The sequence below is a fragment of the Coenobita brevimanus genome, chromosome 67 (assembly GCF_032717465.1).
Source record: "Coenobita brevimanus isolate Jiangsu-jjx chromosome 67, ASM3271746v2, whole genome shotgun sequence".
Lineage (NCBI taxonomy): Eukaryota > Metazoa > Arthropoda > Malacostraca > Decapoda > Coenobitidae > Coenobita > Coenobita brevimanus.
This window is the reverse complement of record NC_137020.1, coordinates 23,761,714-23,785,949: the sequence shown is the minus strand read 5'-3', so window position 1 is coordinate 23,785,949 and position 24,236 is coordinate 23,761,714. Positions and strand designations below refer to the sequence as shown.

The 24,236-nt window shown below is 42.8% G+C and overlaps 1 protein-coding gene across 1 annotated transcript in view; it reads left to right on the top strand.

The window, feature by feature from the left end:
- The first annotated feature begins 225 nt into the window (after window positions 1-225).
- The window catches only part of LOC145405588 (uncharacterized), a 161,772-nt gene continuing 137,761 nt past the window's right edge, over window positions 226-24,236 (top strand). The window contains exons 1-2 of the mRNA XM_080276913.1: window positions 226-272; window positions 6,824-6,963. Of these exons, the coding sequence (XP_080133039.1) occupies window positions 6,852-6,963 (112 nt within the window). The 5' untranslated portion in view covers window positions 226-272; window positions 6,824-6,851. The remainder of the gene's footprint in view (window positions 273-6,823; window positions 6,964-24,236) is intronic.

The following is a 24,236-nucleotide window of genomic DNA, read 5'->3' as shown; positions in this document are numbered from 1 at the left end:
AACAATGAAAATATAAAAACCCGAAAATTATATATTACTTAAATAACAAAATGGCATGTGAATGCTGGTAAAGTGTCTAACTCTTCAATGCAATTACACGAATTCACCACCAACCGAACATGTGTTGTAGTGGTAGGAGTGGTGGGAGGAGTTCAACATCCGTCGCTGTTTTCATCTCTGGCCCTGTCAAAAGTGAAGAACGTCCTAGAGCTGTTATAAACCAGACAAAAAGAACGTAAATCAAACTTTCAAGTCAGGTCAGCACAGTCCATGTAAGATCAACTATGAGAAATCGTGAAACCTATAATTTCTCTCTCTTATGTATGACTCTTTCAGGAAACAACAAAATCATTTATCTCTCAAGAAGGAAAACATGTCATGGTAGTGGTGCAACAGAACATGTCATGGTAGTGGTGCAACAGTAAGTCAGACTAACAAATATGAGCGATTTTGGGTTGTAACGTACATTTCTTATTGGTTATGTAATGATGGTACTCAAGGTCATGTTATATGGGAGGCATGGGTGCCCGTCGCAACGTCCGACCTTCCGGGTAGCAGTGGCTTAAAGGTTTGACCAGATTAACATTAAGTGGAAGGAAAGGCTAGCATGCTTATTTTTGTATGCGACAGTTCCCTATCACTAAATAGCACTTTAAGTTGGGGATGTCATGTAAATTTTATTTGTGGTAACCCCAGTTATTTTTGCATCAGTGTTGGGCATAGAGGGTTGCCCAGATAAAAGGGAAGAGGAGCTGATGTGGTTATTTTTATATTTGGCAGTTCCCATCATTCCTTAATCCTTTCAGGCAGAGGATGTCATTTTAATTTCATTCATGTCAGTCTAAGACCATCACTGCACCAGGCATTGGCTTAAATGCTATATCAGATAAAGAGTTAAAGGGAAATATTGGTTGGAAGGTTTATATGTGTACTCTGTAGTATTACACAGTTTCTTAATCTTTCCAGTCAGAGTAAGCCATTTTAATTTCATTTATCACCAACCGTAGATTGTTATTGTACCAAGCTCATGCCCAAGTTAAAGGGTGCCAACAGAACGGGTAAGGAAGGTGAGGCTAACATGCTTTGTTTTATGCCTGGTAGTTTCTCATCATTTAACCCATTCATTCAGAGGTGGTAATTTTACATCTACTAACTCTAGATGATTAAGCTATTGCACAAACCTTGGCCTTAAGGTGTTCTTAAAGGAGTGCCTCAATACCCCCAGGGGGTATTGAAATGGGTTATTTCACCCATGATAATAAATTAATACCATTCATCTATTGTACCGGTATCTACAATATAGTTAGATGCCATAATCCCATAAAGGGTGGCTGATTGACTTTTGAGTTACTGTAGTTGTTTTATGGGGAGGGGCACTAACCCTCTGTCAACCCACTTGTTGACGTAGAGAATACGTATGTATTGGTTATATGGTTACCACCCAGTGTTGTAAATGGTTCCATGGCTTACAGGAAATTATTTGGCTTGTCACTCAATGTAAAGACTCCTGAAAAGGAAAGAAGAGTGAGAAAAAGTAACAGGAATGACAGAAGAAATAGGAAGAGATGAGGGCAGACAAAGAAAAAGAATGATAAAGAAGAAGGAAGAAGAAAGTAACACTACATCAAGTGGGTGGATGATGGTCACCACCACCTACCAGGAATTAAATAATTAGTATTTTACATAATCAATTTGAGTAGGAGTTACTGTATTTAGCTGAAAACAAAAATAGAGTCCATAGGATTCATTTGTTTGTTCACAGCCATTCTCATTTTTCTTTTTACTTACACGAGGTTGAAATTGAAATGAGTACTATTACAGAAGGGGAATCAGGGTAATGTGGAGTTGGACTTGGGGGTGTCAGGGCCAAAAAAGTTTAAGAACCACTGGCTTAAAGGGAGAGGCCAGATATTGCGAAGGGGAAAGAGAGGCTGGCATGATAGTTTATGAAGTTGGAATTTTCCTACTTTCCATAAATTTTTCAGTTAAAAGATGCCATTTCAATTTAATTCTTGTCAACTCCAAACTCTTATTGCAGCAGGCTATGCCTGGGTTTAAAGGGTTGCCAAGAAAAGGGGGAGGAGAGGCTGGCATGCTTACTTGTGTGCAGTAATCTTTCAATTATCCGGCATAATTCGGCCAACCCCCTTGCTGGATATTGTGTAGGTTCCTGCAATCAGCTATCCATTTAGCACTGAGCTGGATAATGTGTCACTATCCTAAGCTATCTGTCCTAAAAACTTTCCAACAATACTACCCATGAGTAAAAGATTAAAATCAAGCATAAAATACAGTACTGTATAATACAATACTGATACAGTACAGTAATATAGTACGGTAGCCTATATTATATACCAGTAATCATAATTATACCGTACTCACCTAGTGTTGACATCGATGGAGGGTAGGTTAGATACGCACAAATATGCCCTCACTATATAGACTATAGTCAGAGCACTAGGGCACATAGCACTGAGGGGTCACAAGGTTAATCACGGCACAACAGCAATAAGTGAGGCATGGGCTGCCACAGACTAAATCAAAGTACTAGGGGTTAGCCACTGCATTGGTCACAAGCGTAGTGTGCGCGGGTATGTCCTTACTGCATGGCATCCACGGGAGAGAGTAAGACAGTGACGGTAGGCTTGGCGCATCAGATGGGCCACTTCCATAATGTGCTGTGATTGGTTGGTGCGTTGCAGGGTCTGCCTGTGCGCCGACTGGGTCCCTTGTCTGAGCCGGATGATACACCTTACCACTGGAAAGTGCATAGTACCACTGATCACTTCCCTTTTCCGAGATGGATATTGTCTAATTTCACTGGATATTGTTTTAATTGAGCTGAGCAAAAAGTGCCGGATGTTGCGACAGCGGATAATTGAGAGGTTACTGAACTTGCAATTTTTTATAATTTCTTAGCCCTTTCAATCAGGGTACATCATTTTAATATCACTGTTACCAGCCCCAGAATAATATTGCAACAGACTACTGAGTAAGCTTACAGCAGCCCAGATAAGGGTAAGTGGAATGAGAAATTGGTATGCTTATCTGTATGTTCTGCAATTAACCATAATTTCTTAAGCCTTCCCTTCAGAGAACATCATTTTAGTTTCATTCATGGTTGCTCCTGATGCTTACCGTATATCCATCTCCATGCTGACTTGAAGGGTTACCAAGCAAAGGATAATGGGAATGAGAGACAGATATTATTGTGTTTTTGTCACAAAAACATGGTCCATCACCTGTCTAATTTCTATATTTATCTATCTATCTATTGCCAGAAGCCTTAATCCCTTACGGGGTGGCCACAAACAAATCACCTCCATGTCGCCCTGTCCCCCGCCATTTCACTGCAAGAAGTTTTATTTAATCATTTATAATAGTATTGTACGGTATTTGTTAGTCATATCTGTCCTGTTTAATGCTCTTCAGAATATATGAAAGCAAATACTGTACAGTAAATTCCAAAGTTGTGTGAGTAATGTGTTAACCTAGGGTGTGGTACTGTGTATGATAGATCCACATGTGATGGACAACAGAGACCCATCATATGGAAGCTAATGTAGTAATCTCATCCCCAGTCTGACCCCCCAGTTTCCCCCCTAAGACCCATGTATGGCCAAACATGCTTACCAGTATGCTTTCCAAAGACATCCTACTAGTCAGAGATAAAGCTGACATAAGACAGTGACATTAGAAGGCATAATGTTATTAAACATTTATCTTCACACACAGTGACAGATGAGGGGGGATCTGAGGCTGAGGAGTTGGGGCTGGGGCTGGCCTCCAACTCCTCTTCATCTCCATCATGGTTCATTTTTCATTTGCTAAGGTTCAGACATGCTTGCATGCATCAGTCTTGGTCACCTAATAGTAGGTCTCCACGCTGCTTGATCTCTAGCAGCCTCTCTGTCGAGTCCCTTACCCAAGGTCACACTGTGACCTCATCCCAGGTCTTTTACAGTTTGCCTCTCGCAATCTTACCCTCAGTGTTCACATCTTTCACCCTCCACAAAGCAGGAAAGCCCTTGTTGTTGCTGCTGCGTGCATTTCTTATGTCACCATCTTACTTTTTTGTAGGATTTAATGTTTGTTTACAGGTCAAGATTCATTGGGAAGAGTCAAAATTTATACTCCATTATGTCATTGCATGCCAAACTTTAAGTGTTGGTGGAGTTTTGCATCCTGCTTAGGCCACACATGATAGGTCACTTTTCATGCATGGTGCATTGGGGTTGTATTTTTGTCACTGCACAGGACAGATCTATGCATGAAAAACCCACACAAGTTGGGAGAGGACTGTACTTCCTCCCTTTCCCAAGGAAAGAGGAAGATGGATTGCAGAAGGGCAGCTTAGGCCTGCAGTCCCTCGGATTCACATTCAGATGAGCTTGGGGCCGCACCAGTTATATATACTGTATTTCAGATGAATGGTAATTTTTTTTTTAAAACCTGGTTATAATTTAACTACGGTAGTTCTGTTATCACTAGCTAAATTGTATGAAGCTTTCCATGCCCGTACCAGTACGTAAGGCACTTGGTAGGAGTGACAGTTGTGAAAAAGCTACCTCAGCCCTATGGATCAGTTGCCCTTCAGGACCCATAAAATATGACAGATGGGTAGTGTACAGTACCCTCATAGTAGAACTTGTCCACCCATGTTAGTTGAATGCAAGCTGAACCCTTACAATACATACGGAAACATACCAGTATGTACTGGTATTGGTAGTTATAAAATGTTAACCCCTTAAGCCTACTGGCATGATATATATCATTCATGCTGTCATCGGATAACACAATTTAGCCAAATAGAGACTTTTCAAACTGTAGGAGGTATGTATAGCCTCTGTAAACTTCTCAGTATGAAATACATTGCATAAGCTGAATAAAATCATGAAGACATCAGGTTTAAACAATTGTCCTTGTGTTGAAAGGGCTGTCTGCAAGCCTTATAAAATATAAAATAAATTAGACATCCTCAGCCTGTGGAGACTAATTCAGTAAACCCCTGTAGCTATCTATCTATCTATTGCCAAACGCCTCAATCCCGTTTGAGGTGGCCACAAACAAATCGCCTCCACGTCGCCCTATCCCCTGTCATTTCACTGCCGTGCTCCCAACTCACACACCCCTCTCTCATATACCTCTCCACCCCATCCCTCCATCTCGTCCTCGGCCTCCCCTTCCCTCTCCCCCCCTCCACCTCACTCACATACACTCTCTTCGTCAGCCTTTCACCCTCCATCCTCTCCACATGGCCAAACCACCTCAGTGTATTCCTCCTAACGCTTCCTATCACATCCACATCCACACCACAATGCTCCTTTATATCCTCATTTGTCAGCTTGTCTCTCCATGTGACTCCACAGGCTCCTCTTAAATAACTCATTTCCACTGCTCTCACTCTTGCCTTGTGTCCATCCAACAACGTCCAAGCTTCACTTCCATACATTAGAGTTGGTATCACAATACTGTCATGTAATAACTTTTTCACTTCCATGCTCACTTCCCTGTTTCTTATCACTGCTTTCAAGGAACCAGCAACCTTTTTTCCCTGCTGTACCCTTTCAAGCACTTCACCCTCCAAATCCTCCATCCTTACTCATCACATTATCCAAGTACTTACACGTACTCACATTTTCCAATTCCTCACCATCCAACCTCACTGTACATTCACTGACTTCACCTCTCTCAAAGACCATCACTTTACTCTTCCCTACATTCACCTTTAGATTCCGTTTCTTACACACACTCCCAAACTCATCCACCAAGCCTTGCAGCTCCCCTTCGTCTTCACTCAACAACACAGTGTCATCTGCAAACAACAGTACAGGGAGTTTCCAAACACTACCCTCTCTCACCAGGGCCACTTCAACATTCACTACCCTACCTTGTACATCTTTTATTACCCCATCTATGTACAGGTTGAACAACCATGGAGACATGACACATCCCTGTTTCAACCCAACCTTCAGAGTGAAAATTTCACTCAGTTCACCATCCACACACACTGCAGCCTTAGCACCATCATACATACTCTTCACAGCATTCAACAACTTCCCATCTACTCCATATATTCTAAATACTTTCCACAATCCTTGTCTATCCGCCCTGTCATATGCTTTCTCTAAATCCATGAAAGCCGCATACAACTTCTTTCCCTTCTCTAGAAACTTTTCCACTAAAGATCTAAGAATGAATATCTGATCTACACAACCTCTTCCCTTCCTAAAGCCTCCCTGTTCTTCTCCAACTAATTCCTCTGTTCTTTCTCTAACTTTGTCAATAAGTATCCGACCATACACTTTTCCTATTATACTAAGAAGACAAATGCCCCTATGATTACCACACACTACTTTTTCCCTTTTTCCTTTGTACAAGGGAATAATTAAACCTGACTTCCAATCCTCCGGGACTCTACCTTCTTCCCAGGCCAATCTGCACATCTTCCACATCCATTCTACTACTATCTCTCCCCCATGCTTCAGCATTTCACCACACACTCCATCAATTCCTGGGGCTTTCCCCAATTTAACTTTCTAGCTTTAACTTTGTAGGTAATATCAGTAATTAAAAAATAAAAATATACATCCCTGGCTAGAGGCGACTGTCTGTAAAGTCATAAAACAAATAAAGAACAAACTACAGTACATTGTGCTGAATGGGCAAAATCTGTAAAATCATAAAGTTAGAAACTACGGTATGACAGTAATGGTGTGGTAGCTACTATGTGAATTCTACGTGTCTTATCAGTCTTTCAATTCACTTAATACAAAGCTCTGTACCACATATACTGTATATTACAGGTGTTTTCTTTCAACAGTGTGTGAGCCCTCCAGACACCTTCCAAGATGCCTACCTCTATAGGGATCGTATTTGACAATCCTACTGCCGTGTTCTTTTCCGGCCAGATCATCACTGGCCGTGTCCAGGTCGTCTGTGACAAGCCCAAGTCCTGCAGAGGTTGGTCATGAGAAGGCATATGTTTTGACTTTTATGTTTAGGTCTTGCGGTTCAAGTGGATGCCAAGTAATTTATCAGTTACCTTAGTTCTTTAAGGTGTTGATTTCTCCACCAGAGGATAATGCATCTCTTATTTAAGTAAATTCTGAAGAGCATTCATTTGTCCGACTTCTATAAAGATATATAGATAAATATATATTTATACAGATATACTGTACTGTACTGTACAGTACCGTAGTTGAGAAATCACATGCTGCCTCTGCCTTGTTGCACTGGGTGCAGTGAAAATTGTTATTGTTCATGCTAATAACTCCAATGTAAATACAGTACTGTAAATATATTTGGATGTTTATGAAGTATGAAGTTACTAAAGGAAACAGAAAAAGGTACACCTGCCCAAGAACTTGTGTGCTTTGTGAAAAATTAAATGAGAGTGTGGCTAACGTTTTTATTCTCAATAGTTGAGGAAGCTCCCTAATCCATCCAATATCTCCATAATGTTCTGGGTAATGGATATTAACCAGCTGTATCCTAAACTAAACTGTTAAGGAATTAGGGAGCTACCTTAACCAGTGAGACCATGAGTCAAAAACACAGGCAAATACTGTGTAGCTGAAGGCTCTAATTTTGCTTAGTAACTCTTTGTCTACGGTGGAAGTTATTCTTTAACCTGTCAGCTTTATGGATTATTGTAGCCTAGCCTCAGACCCCAATGCAGCAAAAGGGGGGTGGGGGGACAAAATGGGATGGGCTGTTTTTGAGTGTTGTTCACTCACTTGATGTAGATATGCTCTCAGGTGTCTACTTTTTCATCTCCTCCATCCTTCTTTCTTAGTATCCTCTTCTGTCTTTCTTTCCTTCATTCTGTCCTTGTCCTTCTGCCTACGGGTAACTTTGCACTCCCACTTCTGTCTTTCTTTCCTTCATTCTTTCCTCTTCATTCTGCTTGTGGGTGACTCTACACTGAGTGACAAGCCAAATGATTTCCTGTTCACCAGGAAACCATTTAATATGCTGGGTGGTAACCATATAACCAAATTTTGGCACCTGGTGGTTTAGTGGGTTATTATTGTGCTCCAATCGGATTGAGCTGGTGAAGGTTTATGTCCAAGGGGTGGTTGGAGTTTATTGCTCACATAATGCCACTCAGGGATGAGTGAGGCTGGTCACTCTCATCTTAAATGTCGGGACCAACTGCCTAACCCCGGGCTCCTGCGCTCCTCATGGGGTAACGTAGGATTGGACGATGGATGGTGATACATGTTTCTCATGCTAACCATGACCAAGCTTGGTTCATTTTAATGATTGCACTTTATTTGCCTCATATACCATACAGTACATTTTTTATTTGTTTATTATTTGCTAGTTTACTTTCAGCAATCATGGAGTTGAAATGTACAAGTGCTTTCAGGTAATATTTTTGTGTTTTGGTGCTTGTTTTCTATGAAATAACATGGATATCAATGATACAAGAAGCCTAAATCTCATTCTTCTTACAAGTTTACCTAAATTCTAAGATGGAAATGCACTTACATTTGTAAAGCATACTGCATTATTATGGTTTTGCCTAATAATTAACATAAATTAAGATGAAACTACTCTCAAGCTGGTCATTTTTTTTCCAATCTGGTTCCAAAAATTATGAACAGGTTCCAGCAAAACCCATTCATATATTCTTTTTGTCAGCCAAATGTTTGCCTAATGATCAGATATCAACCGGCAGTGTCTATCTATCTATGTATTGCCAGACGCCTCAATCCCGTTTGGGGTGGCCACAAACAAATCGCCTCCAAGTCGCCCTGTCCCCCACCATTTCACTCCCCTGCTCCCAACTCACACCCCCCTCTCTCATATACCTCTCCACCCCATCTCTCCATCTCATCCTCGGCCTCCCCCTCCCTCTTTCCCCCTCCACCTCACTCACATACACTCTCTTTGTCAGTCTTTCACCCTCCATCCTCTCCACATGGCCCAACCACCTCAGTATGTTCCTCATAATGCTTCCTATCACATCCACATCAGCAGTGTAATTGGAGTATTAATAAAAACTCTTCCAATCTAAACAGGGATGAGTGATGATGCTTGAGTATCTGTCATGTCTGCTGCTGAGGTGGTTTATGATAAAAAAAAAAAAAGAATAGGCAGGAACACAGCTAAAACAAACACAATACTGAAAAATGGCAAGTACTAAAGCAGAGATAACTCAGAGCACTAAATACAGATGTGGAAACTAATGATTTCACAAGTGCATATAATGAGCAGTCAGGAGTTGTCTGATACAATTAGCACAGTAAATAAAATATTTGTCTAATTATATGACAGGAAGTACTTGCATTACTAAAGATGTTTATCGTAGGTTGAGCAGTATTCTTACTGTTTTCATTTGGTTATGTCTGTTGTTGCTATCCCAATGTTGTTTTGTTCAGCTTAGGAAAAAGTTATTGAACTGCAGGGGGTTACAAATACTGTAGAGTGGAATCTCCTAAATCGCTGTCTTATGAAACTGGGCACAGGCCACGATTTGCGAATTCCATGAATTAGAAATAGTTAATCTTATGTGGAAAATTACTTATGAGTCAGTCAACTTAACCCCAAATCCACATCAAACTGGTCATCAGCAAACACTAATAGCCTGGAAAAGAAGTTAGTGGAACATATGTAATGGAAATAAACAATATTGTAAGATTCTTACATGACTCTGACTGACGACATTGCTTAAAAGGGGAGGAGTTCTGAGACTTGAGGTGGAATACGAGGCGAGTGCGTTGCTGCCTCATGCTGCCGTTTCTGTGCTGCTTCCCCCTCATCAACCTCTCTCAGGAACCCCTCAAAGTTCAGAATGGCGGCAACGGAAGCGGTGTCATTGTCGTCCTCAGCTGCCTCCGTGTCGTCGTAAGAGTCATCGAGTCACACAGCTGATTTCTTTACCAAACAGGAGCAGCCTTTCTGTATTTTCTATTGAAATAAGTCTTTCACAGGTTACTTATTATTCCTGGATTACCACATCTACTGGGCATTTTTATAAACTTACTTCTGAAGGCTATAAATGTGGATTTAGAATGAGTGATACACTGATGCATCCAGTTGGAGAGGTAGTTGGTAAACAATGCGGCTAGTTGGAGAGAGCATTCATAAACACTGTTGATGATGACATGCCAGCTTCCTTGAATACCCCAATTTTGCTTTTTGCCCACACTTCTTGCACTCACAATTCAACAGTTAGCTAACTGCCTGTGTTATATATGTACCCAAATTACAGTACTTAAATTGATATCATGCGTTTGTTATTGTAGGTGAAATTGTTTCCATATTTTGTATTGAAATGAGTCTTTCACAGTTTACTTTCTATTATTCCTGGATTACCACAACTACTTCTCTGGAAGCTATAGTTGAGGATTTAGAATGCGTGATACACTGATGCACCCAGTCGGAGCAGTGGTTGGTAAACAACGCAGCCAGCTGGAGAGCTTGTTCGTAAACACTGCTGATGGCGACCTGCCAGCTTCCTTGAATACCCCAGTTTTGTTTTTTTCCACTCACGTCTTGTGGTCACAATTCAACAGTTAACCATCTGTGTTATATATGTACCAGAATGACTTGAGATCATGTTTATTACATAGGTGAAATCGCCGCACCCGTCTAATGAAGAATTACTCCGTGTGATTTATTCTTTATCAGACGGGCACGGACTTTCCTTGTATTCCGTTGAAATGAGTCTTTCACAGGTTACTTTTTATTATTCCTGGATTACCACAGCTACTGGTGATTTGTATAAATATACGTGTGAAAGCTATAAATGAGGATTTAGAATGCGTGACACACTGACGCATCCAGTCGGCGCGGTGGCTGGTAAACAACTGATATTGCGAACTGTTGCATGATGTTGCCACGTATTATGAATCCTGTTTAGAAGTGCACGATTTAGGAGATTCCACTGTAGTCTTAATCAGCTCCTTACCCTAGCATTCAATGTGGCAGATAATTTTCATTAAGTGATGTATAATACATATACTGTACAGAAATAACTAATATATAATAACTATGTTGTGGATTTATAAACGTTAAATAATAGTGATGTTAAATATTCAAATCCTTCTGTACTCAACCATCCATACAAGAGTCGAATAAAATTTTCTGGTGTATAGTATGGTATGATTATCTCTTGTAGCTGAAGAACTGACCTTAAATTCAGTATAATGGGTGTGAATTTTTTTTATGTGGTGACATGAATGACATGCTCAGATTTGGATGTGCGCATTAATAGCAATGTAGAAGCAGGTGCTCAGGAAGAGTCATTATATTTGCTTCAGAATTTTATGGATACAGCCTACAGATGTCCTTCACTGTCTGCAGGGTTTAGGGAAAACAAACACCTGAATTGCAAATTTCTGTGAACAATTAAACCTCGTTAATTTACAGTCAATTTAACAATGTTATTGCCTAATAACCTTTCTGGTGCCCAAAAACATCAAAGGACATACACTCAATCCTCGTAATCCGCGTGTTTATAAACTATGGATTCGTAATCCGCGGCAAAGTGGCTGTCAGACTGCCAGCACTCTTAAACCGCTGTTAAGTCATGAAAATCGCAGATCTAGGCACCGAAGTGGGCCTTTTCCGAGGAGAATCGTAAACTGCGGCATTCAATTTGATAACCGCGACCAAACAACCAACTACCACCTGTCCCTGGTGGCAAGTGTGCATACTAATGCTGCAGAGTTAATGAGAAACATCAGGAACTCATCACCCACTATTTTGCCTGGGTAAGGGCAGAAGCTGAGCCTGACCCACAGCCTGGCCCTTCACACACTGAGGACATGGATGACGTAGCATCAGTCATCTCTGAGGCAGACTTTGAAGGCTTCCTGAGGGAGGCTGAGGAGCTGGAGAAGGGAGAACAGCATGAGGGAGCACCCCCACCTCATGCTGAGAGGTTCTAAGTTCTCCCCAACACCACCCCACTTCATTTACTTAAGCAATATCATCCTAGGATTAAGGTGAGATCCCTTAACCTTGCTTATTTCTATTAAATACATGAACTGAATATTCCTAAATTTGTATGTTTGTGTTTGATGGTGCCTAGATAGGTGTAGGTAGGGTGCTTTGGTGGGTGGTTGGCCAAAGTCCAGACCCTAATTAATTTTTCACATAAGAGTTATTATTTATAAACCACGGAATTTGCAATCCACAGCAGTGGTCCAGACCCAAATTGCCACAGATTATGAGGATTGAGTGTAGTCTATAGATTTAAAGTGTATTTTCAGGTGATTTGATAACAGGTCATAAGTCATCCCAAAATACAACATAAACTAGTATATGTAGAGATAAATTATTAATTTGTGAATATCAAAACCAGAAATAGTGAAACCATGAATAGATAGGGATGAATAGATTACCAAAACATAGATCTAAAAGAGAAAGGCAAACACCCAGCCTTCTGATATATTATTGACAATGAGAGGGCTCTCCCTCCTTGCAAAGGAATCTTTGTATGCAGCATGTGTTAGGAGTGTAATGGTGTATGGTAATGAGACTTGGCAGTAAAGAAAGAGGGTATTCATGGGCTCAAATGTACAGAAATGACAAAGATAGGTGGATGTGTGGTGCATCCTTGAATGCGAGGCCTGGGGGGGCTAGGATTACAATTGAAGAGTTGAGAGGAAGGATGGGACTAGAGTGTACTGGTGTTGTGATTAGGAGGGATAGATTGAGATGGTATGGGCATGTTGAAAGGATGGAGGATGACAGCTGGGTGCAGATGGTAAGATGTGTGAAAGTTACTGGCAGGGTTGCTAGAAGCAGACTGAAAAAGAACTTGGGATGAGGTAATAGAGTGTAACCTCAGGGAAAAAGAGACTAAATAGGGAGGCTGCCAGAAAATGAGCATTGTGGAAAGCTGCCATTAGGTGACCATGGCTAATGCATGCAAGCATGTTAGAGCTTTCATAAATGATACGATATATGAATTATACATGTGAAGTGGAGCCAGGATTCTGGAGGCTTGAAGGGTTAGTGAGTGAGTGTTTGGGCTTTCCATTGGCTTCTGTTGTATAGGTCTTCCTCAGTGCTATTGTTTTTCTGTTTCTAGCTTTCTGGACCAAACGTCACCCTAGTTTTGGGTGGAAAAAGAGGTCAAGATGATGATGAGATGCATGATGGGGGGAAAGGAAAAGAAGTGCAACCTTTCTGTCATGCTGCTGAGTGCAATATGTAAAGCAGAGCACAGCCTAACCATTACTTATCCTACAAGTGTATTAAAAACTGACAGCCATAGATTAGGAGCTTACCTACAACTTTTGCCATCAGTTTTAACCTCTAAAACGCGGCTGTGGACAGCCGACCCCCCCCGTGTGGCGGGGTTGTATCGCGGTCTGAGCACCTGTAGGAAAATATTTGCCAAAAATCAGAGATTAACCCTAGAACATTATAATTTTTATGGCAGATAGTACTTACATTCAGCTTTCTCCTGAGACAGGTGTTGAGCCTTCATGGACTACCCAAGGACTTGTGGAGACTTGCAAATTTGGGTAACAAAATCTTCACTTTCACACCTCCAGCAACCTGGTTTCCCCTCTACCACAGCCTCAATCTGTCACAGTACACTTTATACTACAACGTACAGGTAGTTTGGAATCCGTATTTGTACAATAAGCACTAAAAATAAGGCTACAATCAACGGAGCGTACAGCCGACATGCAGCGCGGCAGCGGTCTTCCCGTCACTGAACAAACATTTCCCTTTTCACAGCTAAAAACACGTATACTACATTATTTTCCTTCATAGTACTTCCCAAAGGCTCGCATGGCATTATTACGGCCATAAAAATCACTGTCACTGCCAGTATTGTGAAGCGGGAATGAGAAAGACCACCGCGGCACGATTTTATTCTGCCTTACGCCAGTCACTTTATTCTCGCTCCTGTCGGCCGCTCGCACTTCATTTCTATCGCTCACTTTCACTCGCTGTAGTTTAGTGCCTTATTCATCAGTGTCACTGTCATTAGTTATAAAAATAAGATTTTCTACACATCAAACTGTCACTGTCATAACAAAGAATAGAAAAATATGCTTTCAACTTCTGACACTGGAGTGACTGTCACTCTCAATACTTATATTATTACTATGTACAATAATTTACACTGAAATCACTGTCACTATCAGTGCTTTTACAACTACATACACTAATTTACACTCAACAGACTGTCACTGTCAGTACGTACAAGAAAACTAAACACTAGTATCACTGTCACTCTCAGTATTATTTACAGTATTCTTACCCTTATTTTCAATATCTACTCAGGCTGTGGTAGTCAAAGAAACACGGGTAAGCGCACAGGGGAATTTGGCACTCTTTGCACTGCAAGGAGGTGTGCCTAAATGTTCTTTCTTGCCGGGTAGTGTGGCTGCACACATGACACCTCCTCAGTGCTTTTCCCCTCTTGGCAGTGCTAGGCAGTGGCTCCAGGCGGTGTCGCTGAAGGTAGTCCTGGCACTGTAGGTGGTCTGGAGGTGTCTGCGAGTGAAGCCTGGGACCTGATGGCAGTACCTGCCCAAAACGCTGAAGCAGCTGATAGACACAAGTCTTAGAAAACCGCCTGAGAGAGTAGTTAGCTGGCTTCCTGTTCTTGATCTTATACAGGATGAAGGCGTTCAGCATGCACATATCAAGCAAGTGCAAGAACACCTTCCTGTACCAGCGACGGTTCCTCCTCAGGCAGTCAATCTCTCCGATCATCATATCGGACTTGTCCACCAGCCGCATATTGACGTTGTAGTCAATTACAGCATCAGGCTTCATCACAGGATCGCCAGTCCTTCTGTCGACCTTCCCTGTGGCTTGCATTTCCCCTCTGTGCACTGTGGTGAGCAGATTGACGATCCTCTTGTCGTGCCACCTTATCGCCAGCATCTTGTCAGTTTTCTTCAGGTGCACGTCTCCCCGCTTTGATCTTTCAGCCTCAGGGAAGGCAGGGTAGTGTGCCCTATTGCTCCTGACAGTGCCACAGGATCCGACGCCGTGCTCTGAAAGGTACTTGGGGAGTTTGGGGGCTGTATAATAATTGTCCGTATACAGGACATGATTCCCGCCAAAGTACTTTTCCAGAAGCACTTTCACCACAGAGCCAGAGAATCCAAGGGGGTCAGTCTTGTTCAAGTCCACATTGCTGGCGGTGTAGATAACGAAGTCTAGGATGAACCCCGTCTTTTAGTCGCACAGCACGAAAAACTTTATTCCAAAGCGGTGGCGTTTGCTTGGAATATACTGCACGAACCGAAGACGGCCCCTGAACAAAACCAAGGACTCGTTGATCACTACTTTCTTGAAGGGCCGAAGGAACGTCATAAACTTGTCCTTGATCATGTTCAGGATTCCCCTCACTTTCCATAGGGGGTCAGTCCGAGAAGGCTAATCGTTGTTGGCAAAGTGAAGGCATGTCATGAGTTGCCTGAAACGATCCCGAGTCATGTACTTGTTGAAGATGGGTGTGGGGCAAAGATCGTCAGCACTCCAGTACTCCTCGAGCTTGTGCTTCCAGTTATGTGGCATCAGAAGCATCAAGCCGATGAATACAAATAGTTCCTGGATCGTCGCAGGAACCCATGCTGCCATCCGCGACGTGGATGGCGTTGCACCTTCACCTTGACGAACTGCAGCACATTGTCCTTCGTACCTGTTCATCTTGGTACAAATCTGCTCCATGACTTCGTTATCCAGGAAGGCCAACAGGTAGTCCAAACATTCACCACCCTCGGGGACAGGGAAGTCAGCCTGGATCCCACACCCAGTGGAATCAAAGGGCAGATCCTCTGGCACAAAATCAGAGCCCTCAGACCACACGAAGGCATCCAGAGTGCCCTGCCTAGGCTGGGAGTGAGTGGGTGCGGCGGGGGGTGAGGCAGGCCGTGTGGCAGTGGGTGAGCTAGGTCGTGCCTGTGTGGTGGTGGTGGTGGTGGTGGTGGTGAGGAGAGTAGGAGAAGGTTCAAGGTCACTCGCAGTAGCCTGGGTGGTGAGTTGCCTAGTGCGGTAAACCTTACCACTAATTCTAGCACTAGGAGACACTTTCCTACTCATGCCAGAACGAACACGGGGCCTACGAAAACCTCTACGAAAACCAGACTGCCTACTTCCCTTCCGAGGTGGTGAAGGAGACTCCGAAGACTCAGGAGAAAGCACAGCAGACGAAGATGACGAGAGGATGGGGCTTGGGGTGCGAGGCGGTATGGCGGCGGCGTGACCTGGGGTAGGGGACAATGGCCGGCCTGAGGAGAACAATGGCTGGAAACCGGGGTCACCACTTCGCTTCCTCTTGGCCCCCTTACCATACACCACTCCCTTCTGCACTGGAGCCTTGCCTGATGAGGTGCTAGGCACAGGAATTGTCTCTTCCTGCACCTCAGACTCAGCACTCGATAAAGTGTCTGATTCAGCAAGGCTCGATAACACCGCAACGTCACTACCGTAGTCCATAGAAGCTTTCAGTAATTCTAGGCCTATAGCAGACTCACTCAGGCCCTTTGCACTCCCTAGTAAGGGTTTGGACGGGGTAGAGGTCACAAAGCCCTTTTTCGGAGGGCTGGAAGTCACTGACTCGGAAGAGCTAGAATTTGACATGGTGTCACCTTCAAAGACTCCGGTAAACTGACGCTAAACAGGGGCAAACCGCGCGAAAAAAAGCTAGTGTGACAACTGGGGAAACAAGCGTTTCCAATTAGCATAAAGTGCTTGCGAGAGGAAGGCGCAGATTGACATGTCTGAGCAGTCCGCGCGCTGCCATATATCATGGCGAGGGTGGCCGGGCAGCGGTGCGTGGGTGGGTAAAAAAAAAAGATACTTGGCAACAATGGAGGTCAGTGGTACAAAGGTCAAGTGTGCTAATAGTAGCTAAAGGGTGGCGGTTTTGATAGACAATACCAGCTTGAGCCTGCTTGCCCGCGGTTATTCAAAATTAACGAATCGCAAACGCGACGATCCGCCGTTATGTCCTTTTCGCCGAGCGTCGCAAACGCGACGATCCGCCGTTATGTCCTTTTCGCCGAGCGTCGCAAACGCGACGATCCGCCGTTATGTCCTTTTCGCCGAGCGTCGCAAACGCGACGATCCGCGTTTATTGATACTCCCATTACCTGTTTCATTACGATTTTTAATTTATCAGTTCTGTTACATTGGTGGTAGGTGAAGGCGCTCACCATCCACTCATTCGATGTAGTGCTACTTTGGGTGTCTGCCCTTTCCTCTCCTCCTTCCTTCCTCTTCTGTTGTTCTTTCCTTCATTCTTTCCACTTCCTTCTACCTACAGGTGACTTTACACTCCCTTGTCTGTCTTTCTTTCCTTCATTCTTTCCCCCTCCTTCTGCCAATGGGTGACTCTACACTGAGTGACAAGCCAAATGGTTTCCTGTACACCAGGAAACCATTTACTATGTTGGGTGGTAACCATATAACCAATTTATGGTGCCTGGTGATTTAGTGGGTAATTAAGGCACTCCAATCAGATTGAGCCTGTGTAGGTTTATATCCAAGGGATGGTTGAGGTTTATTGCTCTCATAATGCCACTCAGGAATGAGTGAGGCTGGTCAATCTCATCTTAAACCCCAGGCTCCTCCACTCCTCATGGGGCAACATAGGACTGGATGATGGATGGATGGACGGTTACATTATTATTTTACATTTGGTAAATTATACTGAATTGTAATTAAATATAATTAAACATTTCATAACAATGACATTGTTATACAGTAAGTTATGCTTGAGAGCTCACGAGTGTTGTTCAGGTCAAGAAAGCTCTCACATACTGTACAGATAAGAGGAAAGCAAACAACACCAGACCTATATGTCCTTTTGTGGCTGTTGTTAGAGGATATGTTATAACTATTATACAGGTAATTATTCTCTGTGTCAAAGACAGTGAAAAGGAAGCAGGATGAAGGCAGAATGTAATCCCTCTTGATTTAAATTTTTTTTGTAGTTGAATGAAATCATCTGAAGATAGGAAGAACAAACTAAATAATACATCATCAGAGTGAAGGGGATAGTATGGTATAGTATAAAACACCTATTCTGAAGGAATAACTAAACTGGATGTAGGAATCACAAAATGGTGATGGTCACATGGGGAAGCCGTCATGCAACAGACTGTGTTATTTTTATATTACTGCATTTATTTATTTTATTCAGTTTTGTGCTGCCCTTACTAGTTTAACTCTGTTAGTCAGAGTTGGAGGATAGAGAGAGAGAGAGAGAGAGAGAGAGAGTGTGAGTTCAAATACCTGGGTACAGTGATAGAAAAGAGAGGAAAACGTGCTAAAGAAGTTGAAAGTAGAGTGACATAAGGAAGAAAAGTAGCCGGTGCAATGAAGGCCTTGATAAGGTACAGAGGCTGAGTGTTGCAGCTGCACGAGGCTTACATGAAGAAGAGTTGGTGCCAACTTTAACATATGGATGTGAGGCTATGGTATGGCATGAAAATGAAAAGTCAAAAGTATGAGCAGTGGAGATGTGACTGCTGAGGAGTGTATGTGGAGTACAGAGGGTGGATAGGATACGAAATAATGTGATTCGTGAAAGATGTGAAGTGAGGAAGTCAGTGGACACCAGATGCGAAGAGAGTGTACTGAGTACGATCATGTGGAGAGAATGGATAACAACAGAGTGGTGAAAAAGGTATATCTGAGCGAATCTGAAGGAGGGAGGAGGAGAGGTAGGCCAAGGAGAAGGTGGAGAGAAATGGCGGATGAGTGTGTGAGGAAGACAACTTTGGAAGTCGATGAGGCTAGGGAACTTACGAGAGATCAAGCAAGCTGGATGAATGATGTGAGGAGAAGTGCGTGATCAGGGATTTGGATTCCCTTTTTAACGTGGCAGCTTCTGGATTGACTCTGTCGGATACATTTATGTGAAGCTACTGAATGTGGTGAATGTTTTTGGTGTATCCGATAGAGCCAGGAGTCCGGGGGCTTGAATGATGAGTGAATGGAAGCGTGGCCCATTGGACTGGGCCAATCTGGGCTGTCAGGACATTGCTACTACTCACCCTGCCCTAGGGTGGGAAAGGAGGTCTGGATGATGATGATGATGATGATATTATATATAAATATACAGTGAGCTAGCACAATACGCAACTTGATGGGCGGTCCATGACGTTGCGCACTGTGATTTTGCTTACTGTGAATACATAATCTTGTGGGAAAAATAACATATGAGTGGGATCCCTTCAAACCTTTATATTTTTTGTAACCTTAGAAATACTTAGTGTGACTGGTAAAATATATGGTAGAATACTCATTGATAGGGTTAGGCATATGACAGAGGAGCTAGTTGGAGAAGAACAAGGGGGATTTAGGAAGGGAAAAGGGTGTGTAGATCAGATATTTGTTCTAAGATGTTTAGTGGAGAAGTATCTAGAGAAGGGAAGGAAAGTGTATGCTGCCTTCATGGACTTGGAGAAAGCTTATGACAGAATAGATAGGCAAGGTATGTGGAAGGTATTAAGAATATAATGGAGTGGAGGGAAAATTGTTGAGTGCTGTGAAGAGTATGTATGAGGGAGCTAGGGTTACGGTGCGAGTAGATGGTGAGCTGAGTGAGTTCTTTGATCTCAATGTGGGACTGAAACAGGGTTGTGTGATGTCTCCATGGCTGTTTAATATACACATGGATGGGGTTGTAAAGGAGGTGCAGGGTAGGGCAGTGGATGTGGGGGTGGCTCTAATGAATGAGGGTGAGATATGGAAGCTTCCGGTGTTGCTGTTTGCTGATGATACAGTACTGTTGAGTGAAGATGAATGGGAGTTGCAAGGTTTGGTGAATGAGTTTGGGACAGTGTGTAGGAGGAGGAATCTGAAAGTTAATGTAAACAAAAGTAAAGTTATGGTGTTTGAGGGGAATGAAGTCACAGAGTGTGCAGTGAGGTTGGATGGTGAGGATATGGAGAATGTGAGTGCATTCAAGTACTTGGGTAGTGTGATGAGTAAAGATGGAACTTTGGGGGATGAAGTGTGTGAAAGGGTACAGCAGGGAAGGAAGGTTGTTGGTACACTGAAGGCAGTGATGAGAAATAGGGAGGTGAGTATGGAAGTTAAGAAGTCACTGCATGATAGTATTGTGATCCCTACCCTGACGTATGGAAGCGAGGCATGGACCTTGCAAGAGGGGAACAAGTCAAGAGTGAGAGCAGTGGAAATGAGTTACTTGAGAGGAGCATGTGGAGTGACGTGGAGGGACAGGCTGACGAATGAAGAAGTGAAGGAACGCTGTGGGGTGGATGTGGATGTGGTTGAGAAGATTAGGAGAAATACACTAAGGTGGTTTGGACATGTGAAGAGAATGGAGAATGAAAGACAGACTAAGAGGGTGTATGTAGGCGAGGGAGAGGTAGACCGAGGATGAGGTGGAGGGAGGGAGAGGGAGAGGTAGACCGAGGATGAGGTGGAGGGAGGGAGAGGGAGAGGTAGACCGAGGATGAGGTGGAGGGATGGAGTTGAGAGGTATGAGGGAGGGGGGGGGTGAGTTGGGGGGAGGGTAGTCAAATGGTGAGTGACAGAGCGACTTGGAGGCGTTTTGTCTGCGGCCACCCTTTGCGGGATTAGGGCATTGGGCTATAGATAGATAGACAGATAGAAATATAATAAAGGGAAAATTTTTAAGACATACAGTATACTACAGATATAGCTAAAATAACAAAAATATGGTCAGACATCTTAAAAACAGTAGACGACAGGCCTCATGGACTTAAATAGCAGGTGTTCCGAGGGACGGCAACACACTTATAGTGCCAAAGCCACACCAGCCGCAACACCACACGTGTTTAGCGGTGGTCAATGTTGTATTATTCTAGGCCTGGATGGAGAAATGCAGCAACAGTAGGCCTTGATGGAGAAATGCAGCAAGTCATTATGGTGGGGTTGCAGGTATGCCAGGTGGAGCAGGTGAGTCAGGTGGGGCTGTGGAGGTGGAGGGGATGGTGGCAAGCAAGTCAGGGGAGGTGATGAGGGGAGAATCCTCCATCTCCTCACTACTGCTCACATTTTCGGCAATTAACCTCATCTCTTCTTGTTTGTCTGTTCCATTCCTCATCTTGTTATGAACATATTTTCAGTATAACAACTTGGCATTTGCAAAATAACCGTTATTCAAGTGAATCCACACGTCATTATAGAAACTGGGTATCATTTCTAACTTACCGTTATTGCCGAAAACGTTATTGTCGGTCATAATTGGCAAGATCTTATTGTAGACTCCTCTTGAGCACCTTCCTCACAAGCCTCTAACGTCACGAGGGGCGCGTCGTGTGTGGAGGGGGGGAGGGTCACATAGTCTGGATGGTTTTGGGCTACTCCTTGCCTCTGCCTCGTGTATTGTGGGCTAAATTCGCACATTCAAAGTTACATGGTTATGATTTTTGGTCACTCGTGTACTATGCGATTCGTGCACTGTGATCATGACTGTGCGAGCCCACTGTACATTATATATACAGTATATATATATATATATATATATATATATACAGTAAAACCTTGATATAACAGACATCAATAGACTAGATTTCGCTTTTATTGGACTCGAGGAGCTACCAGACTAAATTCCCAAATACAGTATCAGAAAAAGTCCAATAAAGCCAGAAGCAGTCCGGACTGCCTGACCACTTCAGCTATGTTTACCACAATAAGGTAAATAAAAGACATGTTTATCAGTGTACAGTACAGTATTATTATACAGTAACCTCTCAACTAATGCGAGTATAAAAAACGCATTTTCATTTTAACACGTGCAAATATTTAAGGCGATATGTTTAACTAACAAGGGTTTCTCCATTTAACACGACTTTACACATACGTTATGGTTTCAAATTAGCCATGCGCGCCTTGGACAGTCCCGAGCTGATAGACTGGGTGTGGCAGTTTATGCATAAATACAATTTTTTATTTGCCTGTTGCTTAAACTGGTTTTATTCGAACTACAATATTCGAAAATGAAGTTTGGCCCCATTCTGAGCAATTTAGCTCATTTTCGGACAAAATTTGGCCAGGAAAGTGATGGCAGATCTAAAGTGTTACAACTTGATGCTGCAGAACAGAAAGATGAAAACCACTCAGACCAAGATAGAGCAGTTCTTTATGAAGAAGACAGAAAACTTAAGGGAGTTATCTTCATCACCAATAGCATGGAAGTCAGAGGAAGAGGAAGGACAGCAAAAGCGAAGAGGGACAACAAATTTAGGGTGGGGGACTGGAGTGAGGAGGGACAGCAGCAGATGATGAGTGATGCATAGATGAAGTGAGGCTGTGTGTTGTTATTGTTTGTGACCTACTTACTATAATGAAAATGTTGCTTTTATTGTAGTGTTTTTATGACCTACTAATGCATTAATAATGTTGAGGAACTTTCACAATGCCGTGAATGAACCAGAATTGAAAGAAAATCCACATAAAAAATGAAAACAGTATGTATTTGGGGAGAAGTATAAAATGCTTTTTTTTTTTTTTTTTTAAAATGTGTCCGACTCTGGGCATAGGCTTCACAGCCTGCTATCAAGGCCCAGCAGTCCTCCTACATACCAACACCTCTACATGTCACCACTTCGGCACTAACTCCCACCGTCCATATTGAATACATGCTAGGGCTGTCTCATACAGGACTGGTGTATTGGTATTAGCGGGGGTATTTTTACGACATGTTGGCGGGTCTTCTAGTAGATCAGTAAAGCCTGATTTAATTAAATTCAAATCCTTAAACTGTTCCCTGCCCCAGCGGGGATTTGAACCTGGGTCCCTTGGGACTGCAAGCCACCTCTCTACCGACTGAGCCACCGCCTTCCCCTTGGCCCAACTAGGGCTCAAATGTTGTGTATTTCTCCCCAAATATATTATTTTTGTTTTTTACGTGGATTTCCTTTCAAATTAATACTGTTGCTTTTAAGTTTAGAGTAGCATAACTCCCCAAATGGGTAGACTTTCCCAGAGTCCAGGAACGTAACCCCCAATATTACCATTGTTTCTTATGGGAAAATATGTTTAAATAATGCGTTTTTAACTTACGCAACCTCTCCAGGAACCTAACCCTCGTGTTATGTTAAAGGTTACTATATATATATATATACAGGTATATATATATATATATATATATACAGGTATATATATATATATATATATATATTTGATAACCTAAATCATGGGGAAAGGAAGAATATATTTAGGGTGGCAGGTCAGGTGAAGAGGGATAATCGGGATATCATAGGTGAGCAGTGTGTGAAGAATGATGAAGGAAGGGTAGTGGTGAACAGTGAGGATATTAAAGATGCATGGAGAGAGCATTATAACCGGTTGTTGAATGAGGAGTTTGACTGGGACAGGGAAGGTTTGGAGCCAGCAGATCCAGTGTCTGGCCCTTGGCCTTTGATTGATACTGCTACTGTGAGTGAGGCAATAGGCATTGAGGGTGGGGAAGGCAGCAGGTGTGTCTGGGTTGACTGCCGAAATGTTGAAGGCCTCAGGCGATATAGGGGTGAGTTTAGTCACTGACCTGATAAATAGGATTATTTATGAGGGTGTTGTCCCAGATGATTGGCTGAAGAGTGTAATTGTAAATGTGTATAAAGGGAAGGGTGATGCCCTGGAAAGAGGAAATTATAGAGGTATAAAGCTTTTAGATCAGATAATGAAGGTAATGGAGAGAGTTTTAGAAGGTATGATTAGAGAAAGAGTGAATATTGATGAGATGCAGTTTGGGTTTATGCCAGGTAGGGGGACCACTGATGCCATATTCATTGTTCGACAGCTTCAGGAAAAATATATTGGTAGGAGAAGGGATCTTTATTTTGTTTTTGTTGATTTGGAAAAGGCCTTTGACAGAGTCCCTAGAGAGGTGGTGAAGTGGGCAATGAGAAAGCTTGGCTTGGAGGAGTGGCTGGTTAGGGTAGTTATGGCCATGTATGTGGGTGCTCACACCCAGGTGAGAGTGAATGGAGATTTGAGTGATGAGTTTTCCATGAATGTTGGTGTGCATCAGGGGTCAGTCTTGAGTCCCATGTTGTTTATCATGGTACTTGAAGCCCTTTCACGTGACTTTAGAAACGGACTCCCGTGGGAGTTGTTGTATGCTGATGATTTGGTGTTGATTGCAGAGAATGAAAGGGAGGCGGAGGAAAGGTTTAGGAAGTGGAGAGATGGTATGGGGCAAAAGGGTTTAAGGGTAAATGCAGATAAAACAAAAGTGATGATATCTAGGGTTGGTGGTGGTAGTCAAAGACGAGGGAGAGTGGCCATGTGCAGTTTGC